The 10000-nt window shown below is 43.5% G+C and overlaps 1 protein-coding gene across 4 annotated transcripts in view; it reads left to right on the top strand.

The window, feature by feature from the left end:
• The window catches only part of GNE (glucosamine (UDP-N-acetyl)-2-epimerase/N-acetylmannosamine kinase), a 66338-nt gene that overhangs the window by 43339 nt on the left and 12999 nt on the right, over nt 1–10000 (top strand). For all 4 annotated transcript variants that reach the window (XM_085849050.1, XM_085849049.1, XM_085849052.1 and 1 more), the window contains 3 exons: nt 1219–1440; nt 1523–1708; nt 7262–7342. In XM_085849050.1, the coding sequence (XP_085705176.1) occupies nt 1219–1440; nt 1523–1708; nt 7262–7342 (489 nt within the window). The remainder of the gene's footprint in view (nt 1–1218; nt 1441–1522; nt 1709–7261; nt 7343–10000) is intronic.

Genomic DNA, 10000 nt, shown 5'->3' on the forward strand with positions numbered 1-10000 from the left:
GATTGCTTATTTTTCTTTTGCACTTTTGTTTTGGTTTGCCGTCAAATCCTGCAAGCCTGATGTTGGCTTGGTGGTTGAGGCGGTTGGCTTGGGATCCGAGGGTCCTGAGTTTGAGCCCCGTTGGCTGCTGAATTAACACCAGGTGGGGTCGACTCAGCCTGCTATCCTTCCGAGGTTGGCGAAATGAGTACCAGTGTGCCCTGGTTGTAATAGGTACACCGTATCCCTGCATGTCATAAGAGGTGACTGAAGGGTTGGTGTCAGGAAGAGCATCTGGCTATAAAAACATTCTCTCAAAAAGGGAACCATGATTGTCATGTTTTCACACTTTTTAAGTCCCTTGTTATGGCCAGACTTCGGAGAGTTTTAGTCTCATCAAAACTGAGATAATTTATATACTGCTTAAGCAGAAATGGTGTTGTCGGAATGCACTGTAAAGTCGAACATAATGATCTCGAATTTTTATTTTAACTGTGTACATCCTGTTCTTAATATTTTATCTTCCTTTTCATAATTTGTTGCTTTGAATGCTGCTTCTAACTTTTTATTTATTTTATTTTACTTTCTAATGTTGTTCAAATAAAGATATACTAAAGTCAGTCCCCCTCTCTCTCCCTCTCCCAGTCACTCTTTTGAAAGAGGTGGGCCGAGTCCAAGGGGTACAAAGGTCATGGTTTAAAAGGGCGAGGTTAAACAGCAATGGTCTCCTGATAATGCAAACCTGCAAATTCTGAGATTAAGTTTCTTTGATTGTGAGAAGTTCATGTTGTAAACATTTATTTATTTACCTAGACATTGTAGTGTGGTGTGTGCGCAATGGCTTGGCCTCAATTTATGGTTGAGTCCCGAATAGGCTCTGTGCTCAGAGGCTTACATTTGCCTTCTATTTCCCTGTATGACTTCTTCATCTCTGGTCACATGATATATATGTGAACAGGTGAGGGGGCAAGGGTGGAAATTGAGAAATGGGAAGGTACAGAGTTTGGAGAGGAAGTGAACAGTGGAGAATGATTGGGATAGGAAGAGAACAGAATGGATCGGAAAAGGGAAGTGGAATTGGAGGTGGGGTGGGGGGTGGGGGGGGCAGAAGTGAGTGAGATTGGGGACGTTTCATTCATTTATTTATTTTTAAGTGTGCCTTATATGACTTGCTCATTGTTTAATCCTGCTGGATCCTCTGTAAATATGCATGTTAATGGTAATTCTTCCTTTGTGCAGGCATTTCGACAGGAGGCAGGGTGGATTCTGACAAAGGCATCATTTTGCACTCCACCAAGATCATCAACGAGTGGAACTCTGTCGATCTCGTGACCCCAATTTCAGACACTTTGCACCTCCCCGTGTGGATAGACAATGATGGAAATTGTGCAGCTTTGGCAGAACGCAAGTTTGGACATGGAAGAGGCATCAAGGATTTTGTATCTGTTATCACTGGAACAGGTATTGACCTTATGTTGGGCATGTTGGGGTTGGGGCTCCCAGCACGACACCCCTTTGAGTCTGACAAGGTGTGTGCTCTCAGGTATTGGAGGTGGCATTGTGCATCATGGGGAGCTGATACATGGGAGTTCTTTCTGTGCCGCTGAGCTGGGTCACATCGTCGTGGACATGGAGGGGCCAGAGTGTCCGTGTGGCAACAGGGGTTGCATCGAGGCATTTTCATCAGGGATGGCGTTACAACGACAGGCTCAATTATTATTGAATACAGGTAGAATTACATTGGCAGTGTGTTCCATCGATATAGGTTGCTGAAGGTTCATAAATTCCTTTTGGGATATGGGGGCAGTGGGGAACAAAAGGTTGGGTGCAGGTGTGCTTGGCTATTGCGATATCCATTTGGCGAGTGACGAGAAGTGAATGTGGGAGCTCTTTTTTGGGTACATACTTGTCTGGTTATATCCCAGAGTTAGAACTGATACTAGATTTTTCTTTAGCATGTATACTTTATGAGTGTTTGTTCAATGGTCATAATTATGCATGGCTGTGGTTGTTTGGTTGTCCCAGTTGCCTGGTTTAAATCCGGTGAGTCTCCTCAATGCAACCTTAACATTCAACCATTCAGAAGCTCCCCTGACCTCTTCCCTTCCCCTCCTTCACCCCCCCCCCACCCCAGCCAGATCTCATGTCCAAATGCCACATTACCATGCAGATTAGTAGCACCGTATTGGTCGAGCATTATGCCAATTAGCACCACCGTCTCATAACCAATAATTAGGCCGAGCAGGCCTGAGATGAGTGGTGCTGTCCTGGTGTGGCGTTTAATACCGCAGCCAATTAATCCCTCATCAGGCTTTTCCTGAATCGCAAATGAAGGACATGACAGCCAGAATTCATCCTGAGACTGGTATATTTATTGAAGGAACACAAATGCAATGTTCATGGGGAAGGGAACAGAATGAAGAAAACTATCAATGAATTAAACCTCTTAACCCACTCTCGACGAAACGGTGATCCATAATTATCTGTACTTATCTGGGCTCTCAGACACACCACGATAGGCGATAGCGGAATTTGCAAGACAGAGAGTTCTGGACAAATCCGACAGCGTCCGGCAGGAGGCTGTGGTAGTTCGACTCCTCCACAGAGCGATTGTCGCGTAGCCTTCGAGAGAAGAGAGGGCATGGCTCCGGCGTACCGTGAGTGGGGGAAAGACTTCCTCTTTGAAAGTTTCCAAATACTCCTCACTTCCTCACTCATCCTGCCCTTTTCTCCCCTCAGGAGAACCGTGACATTTCTGTTTCGCTAAGTTCCTCCCCTCTCACTCACCATTGGACGCTGATTTGTGCTGGTGGGTGGGGTGAGTTTCCGTGACTCTCCACAGCATTGCTGCTAATGGTTCGGGCTGCCAATGACGTCAATTTCACAGAACCTGCAACCTTCTTCTTCTTCTTCTTCTAATTTTTTTCACCTTGCTAGCACTTCAAAGCCGAGCAACCTTTTCAGGAACAATTAAGATCAATTACAGAGGTGTGGACCTTAAAAATGGGGTCAAACGGGTTGATAATTTCATATGCAGACACTGGGAGAGGGAGATGTCATGTAGCTATTATATACGCGACACATTTCTAATGAGAAGGGCACTCGGTGGAGCGCATACCTCCGCCCTGTGATGCCGAATCCACGAGAACCTATCTGGCCCAATATTTTTTTGAAATATCATGCCAGATATCGTTTTTGTGCCCTTTCTCTTTATGGTGAAGAATCACTTTAAAAATTGAATAATTCTCGTCTCCAGATCCGGACTCGGATCTTCACCAAAATCTAATCCATTCTTCCGTCACACACCCAACATGTCCACCAAGTTTCGTCCGAATCAGTACACAACTTTTTGAGATCCTGCACACAAACAAGAAGAAGACGTCATGCAGAGCACAATACTTGCAAAATCCTTCAAACAAGTTTGACCTCAAAAAATTGGTGGTTGAATTCAATGATGAAATATGCATCTCCACTTCCTTCATACTTCAAGTAAATCTGATGAAAATTGACAATTTTAGAAATTCGGCCTATGTTGACCTTTTGGCCAATGTGGACCTCCAAAATAATTGGTAGTTGAATTCAGTAACCCAAAATATATAAATCCTCTTCAAATTTCAAGTCAATCAGATGAAAATTGAGGATTTTAGAAATCTCACATTATTTGTTAACCTTGGGCCTATGCCGACCTATAAGTCCATATTGACCTCAAAAATAATTGGCTCATTGAATTCAGTGACTAAAATATAAATCCTCCTGAAATCTCAAAATGTAAATTGAGGAATTTAGAAATCTCACTTAATTTGTTGACCTTTGACCTTTGATCTCAAACAATAGGCTTCTTCCTTTTGACAAACTCTTAAAATTGTGACCTGTGGGCTAGACAGACAGACAGAATAACAAAATCGACGAACCAATATACTTGAAAAATCTTCGATTTTGCTGAAATTTGATGAATTTAGATCGCATAGAGATTTTGGATGGAGAATTTGACCTCAAATGTTCAAGGTGGCCTCATGGCCTTGCTTAGCTCCGATTTCATTTCCTTTTCCACTTTTTTATAGTCACTGACACGATTCAGACTCATCTGCAACAGATTGTGTGAAAGTCCAACCAAAAACACCTTTTTCAGAAGGTAAATGCATTAAATTTCAAATAACCGAGATGGACCTTAAAGAGACGCTATATGATTTAACGCATTCACTGCATGAGCTCTCACCCTGTCCCCTAGAGGGACTGCTTAACCAGAGCATCTGCCAGGTCTGTGTCTATATTTTCAGAGGTTTCGTGAGGTGCTATACAGGGAATCAAAGCAAATATGGTGAAAAACGGATATTTTAAAATAAAGTTATAACATTTGCCCGGATCGTGAACCAATGTAATCAGGTGCTGCTTGCACAGACGAGCAGACAACGTGGTGGATTGTCTGCAATGTTTATTTCACAGATAATTAAACTTTGTGGTGTCTCCATGGTTGTTCTACATTAAACAGCATCTCTTTTGTGGATAAAGTCATTATTTGAACAAATTCATTGAATTTCTTTAACTGCTGTGGGTGCGGTGAAGACCGACTTTAAAGTTAAAGGGATTCCATATGGTATGCTAACACAGCCTGGCCAGCTGTTCCTTATCTACCATTTAATTGGAGTGCTTACTTGAGTGCTTAAGCCACTTGCTGAGCGCCCTTCAGTCGATAGCGGTACAGTTCATGTGGCATTCGGGATGTGCAATCGGCAGTTGCTACAAGCAAAGAGGTACAATAATGATTTACAAAGGTCATATGGTTTCTCTTTGTGAGTTTCAAAGCAAAATATATTTTATAACACCCGATTTCCGAGCTGTTTGCCATATTAACGTGTTTTCTAAATTGGAGCCAAATTTCTTTCGACCCGTCACATGACGATTGGCAGCTGTTTATAAGGATTAACGTTCATGCACGTCTCCCTGAAACGTCAAAATGCAACATTGTCTTTATAATTTGTTTATTCAAATTCCCCCAAAACAAGGGTAAAAGCTACTTTGGGGGGGGGGGGGCGGTTAGTTGTATACAGTACGCGCTGTAGTTGCTGGTAATCACACTGACTTCAATCTGCCGATTTCCTGAAGAATTGTCGATATCTGCCAAGGTGCGCGTGTGTGCGTGTGTGTGCGTGTGTGTGCGTGTGTGTGCGTGTGTGTGTGTGTGTGTGTGTGTGTGTGTGTGCGTGCGTGCGTGCGTGCGTGCGTGCGTGCGTGCGTGCGTGCGTGCGTGCGTGCGTGCGTGCGTGCGCATGTTCATAGAACATAACATTTTCTCTCTGCAAACTCTCCTCCCCCACCCTCTCTTTCTCTCCCATCCTCGCTCCGCCCCCACCTAATACAGAGTCACACCCTCCCACGCGTGTCTCTCTCTCTCTCTCTCTCTCTCTCTCTCTCTCTCTCTCTCTCTCTCTCTCTCTCTCTCTCTCTCTCTCTCTCTCTCTCTCTCTCTCTCTCTCTCTCTTTCTCTTTCTCTCTTTCTCTCTTTCTCTCTCTCTTTCTTTCTCTCTTTTTCTCTCTTTTTCTCTTTGTCTCTCTCTTTCTCTCTCTCTCTTTCTCTCTCTCTTTCTCTCTCTCTTTCTCTCTTTCTTTCTCTCTTTCTTTCTCTCTTTCTTTCTCTCTTTCTTTCTCTCTTTCTTTCTCTCTTTCTCTCTTTCTTTCTCTCTTTCTTTCTCTCTTTTTTTCTGTCTTTCTTTCTCTCTTTCTTTCTCTCTTTCTTTCTCTCTTTCTTTCTCTCTTTCTTTCTCTCTTTCTTTCTCTCTTTCTTTCTCTCTTTCTTTCTCTCTTTCTTTCTCTCTTTCTTTCTCTCTTTCTTTCTCTCTTTCTCTCTTTCTCTCTTTCTCTCTTTCTCTCTTTCTCTCTTTCTTTCTCTCTTTCTCTCTTTCTCTCTTTCTCTCTATATCTATCTCTTTCTCTCTTTCTCTCTTTCTCTCTTTCTCTCTTTCTCTCTTTCTCTCTTTCTCTCTTTCTCTCTTTCTCTCTTTCTCTCTTTCTCTCTTTCTCTCTTTCTCTCTTTCTCTCTTTCTCTCTTTCTCTCTTTCTCTCTTTCTCTCTTTCTCTCTTTCTCTCTTTCTCTCTTTCTCTCTTTCTCTCTTTCTCTCTTTCTCTCTTTCCGGACATGTCCGGGCAGTACTTATCGTATGACCGGTAGAAAATTGATTTTGGACATTATTTTGTTTCCATCTTCACTGTTATTCAATGCAGAATCATTTTGATGAGACAGAATGAATCATCATTGATGCTCCACCACACGTCTACCTTCCCTTCGTCTCACCTCTCGCTGCCTTTGCTTCCCCACCCATCCTTGCTGCCCCTCCCTCCCCTCTTTCTCTTCCACCTCTCTCTATTCCACCCCCACCCCTCAGTCTTCCCATCAGTGAAGCGACGTTGGCAATTTGCTTGTTTTTAATCAATAGGTTCTGCTGGATCCTTCATGTGAATTTGTGAAAATTGCAATTTGATGTTTCTAATTTGAAGTTGGCGATTATTGTTTCATTATTGAATAACATTATTCCAATCCTTGTCAATTTACTTGTGCTACTTTTACTGCACATTGGATTCTGCGCTGAACTTCCAGGATTCCATAATGACGATGGACATGTGAAGAAGACTTAAGATTGACATGTTTATTTGAGCACATTTTGTCCATCTGCAGGCTCCAATCATGGAATTTGATGAAATTACAGAAAGCGCTTCATTGAATCTGGATCAATGGACAGGACGTAGCCATGATTCTGCCTCGTGAGGATGTCTGCCCTTCACTGTCCTCCACATTTGCTTGATCTTCATCTCCAAATTAATCAGCTTTTTTTTTTCTTTCTTTTTCGAAGTTGTTTTTTTTGTGCTCGTGTATCCTAATCATGATTTGTTGAAGCTCTGAATCTACTTGACCTCATTTGAATATATGGTGAGGTAGGTTAATGAATTAATGTTTTCTCCTATTTCAGAGTTGAAGCGGTAGCTCTAACTTGTAAATAATTCATCCCACCCGAGCCAATTTGAATTTGTGAGAATGGTCTGCACTATACGTCTTAACTTTTTTTTTTAAACTGGGTGTTCAAATTGGTTGGAGCCCATTGTCATTGCTACATCCAACAATGAAATTTAAAAGACCTTTATTGATCTGCGGTCATTAAAGTTGTTCATGTACCATTCTTGAACAGATTACATGAACAATGCTTATTCATATAATCTGTTTAAGCATTATAATGATGAAGATTCATTTTAAAATTCCTCTTTTTCTTCTTTTTTTTTTTTGTTACTTTAGCTGCAAAAGATGTTTCTGCTTTGCACCTCATTCAAGCAGCGAAGTGTGGGAACGAAAAGGCGGAAAAAGTCCTGAAGAAAGGTGAGCTTGTTGCGCGTCCTCACTGTCAGAGATTCCTCTGTCATGTTTGCTCATTTTACAGTGTTTGTAAAGAAACCAGACTCGAACCATCTTCAAGGAATCTGCAATCGACATGAGTGAGGTTTGGGGAGGGTGATTCTATTCTCTACGGGAGAGTAAGGATAGCCAAAGGGGTCTCGTGTGTGTATGTATATGTATGTATATATATATGCGGTTCTCGGACAGATAGTTGTCCTGAGATAGTTATCCCATTAATATACGTGCAGATTGATCCCAACCTTTTGTCTACCGGGACAGCAGGGAGTGCGTTGTGATGGGCTATTAGTTAGGTTTATTAAATCATTTTCCTCTCCATTCCACTTCCCACTCTTCCTCTTTTCACTGCTGAGGTAAATTTGCCTCGCTTGCTACCCTCGTCTCGCTTACCACAGTGTGACGATCCATGGTGCCTTGCCTCGCTTGCTACCCTCATCCCACTTACCACAGCATACCATTGTCAACCCGGAGTCTCGTTTTCTGAGGCAAAATCCTGACGCACACGTTCGGCTGGACAAACACTTTAAAGGTCCCATGACACTCAAAACTTTCTGGTTATTTATATATTAACTTGACCTTCCTAATGAAGAAATCACCCATGTTTAAAATAAAAATAAAAAAGGGATAATTAGACCAATATTTCAAACTTTTCTGGTGCTTTTCACAACTTGCTATGCCCCGCCCCTTAAAAAAAGTTGACTTCAGCGAACCGCAGCGTTCACGTCATCTGCAGAAACTCGCACAGAGTGGATTGATTAGAGATGTCGTGTGCCGTATAAAGTACGTACAAATGCATTGTGCACATGTGTTTGCTATCTCACTGATCGTCTTAATTCCTGTGATTGTTTCGCGGAAAAGAAATTCTGCTTCTGAGCCCTGTATGCACAACAATCACGAGGCAATTATTTATCCCTTTACTACCTTGTCGTAGTCGTGTACAAATCCAATCCGTGTATGCACAATAAAGGGATATACCATGTCCACAAAATATTAAATGTGACTGTTGAACCTTTCCATTAAAAAAGAAACTTACAGGGACATACAAGTAACATACTGTTACGAATTCTCGCCCGTCAGCGTGCGGACAGCCGCTTTTAGCCGAATCACGGCGGTACGCCCACCGGACGGACAATTCAGTTGCGACTTTCCAGAACAACGCCGAAAACCAGTCACGGGTGTGCTCCAAGCACACCACAATCTTATCCGCACTCTACCCGCGCTACAGGGTCTGATCGCCAAATAATTTACTACAGGGTCCGATTTACCTAAGGCCGAAGTCACATTTGCTCTACGGCAAGGATACGGCGGCCGTACGCCCTCTGAATTGACAGAAACGTGCGGCGGCCGCAGAGTTTCTGCGGTGGCCTCAGGGTGGCCCAACGCCGTTTGGCTATATTTTACAGGCCGTAAGGTCGTCGTGGAATTATAACACGGAGTTATAACTTTTTTCATTTCTACGTTCGCCGTAGCAATTCGACAAGCCGAAATAAAAGAAATGGTAAAAAAATAAATAAATAAAATTAACCCATTCGTTACCGTCTGTCTGGCCGCACGTTCGCCTTAGGGCCCCCTGCGGTCGCCTTGCGGGAACCTTGAGGCTACCTTGCGTCTGCCTTGAAAATTCTATGGCCGCCACAGGGCCCCCTTAAGGTCACCATGCGACATCAAATCGAAGACCGTACGGCAACCCCACGTTTTCGGTCTCCACAATTTCTAAGACCTAAGGCCTAAGTCACATTTGCTCTACGGCGAGGATACGGCAGCCGTATGCCCTCTGAATTGACAGAAAAGTGTGGCGGCCGCAGAGTTTCTGAGGTGGCCTCAGGTGGCCCTACGCCGTCTGGCTATATTTTACAGGCCGTAAGGTCGCCGTGGAATTATAACGCGGAGGTATAACTTTTTTCATTTCTACGTTCGCCGTAGCAATTTGACAAGCCAAAAAAAAAAAAAAAACTGGTAAAAAAAAATATAAAAAATTAGCCCATTCGTTACCGTCCGTCTGGCCGCACGTTCGCCTTAGGCCCCCCCTGCGGTCGCCTTGCGGGCACCTTGCATCTGCCTTGAAAATTCTATGGCCACCGCAGGAACACCCTAAGGTCACCGTGCGACATCAAATCAAAGACCGTATGGCAACCCCACGTTTTCGGTCTTCACAATTTATAAATACGCCGTGCAGCTCCCCGAAAAATAAAAACATATGTGACTGCTACATTGTGTGACTGTGGAAATACTGCGGCCGCCGTATAATTGCTAATGGCCGTAGATTTTGGAGACCCCACGGCCGCCGTGGCAAATGTGACTTAGGCCTAAATACGCCGTGCGGCTCCCCCAAAAATAAAAACATACGTGACTGCTACATTGTGTGACCGTGGAAATACTGCGGCCTCCGTATATTTTCTCGTGGCCGTAGATTTTGGAGACCCCACGGCCACCGTGGCAAATGTGACCTTGGCCTTATTATTCGCGTGGGTAGATTACCGAGAGATTGTACCTCAGCGAGGCCTGCTTGGACACGAGTCGCTCTGAGCAGCTCTCTCCGTTTTGGGATAACCGAGCGGGGTATTATCGCGAGGCCTCGCTGGACCCGATTCTCTTATCGGCTATTAAAAAGCCCGCTATTAT

The sequence above is a fragment of the Eptatretus burgeri genome, chromosome 12 (genome assembly GCF_056783735.1).
Source record: "Eptatretus burgeri isolate ZD-2024b chromosome 12, Ebu_testis_v1, whole genome shotgun sequence".
Taxonomy (NCBI): Eukaryota; Metazoa; Chordata; class Myxini; order Myxiniformes; family Myxinidae; genus Eptatretus; species Eptatretus burgeri.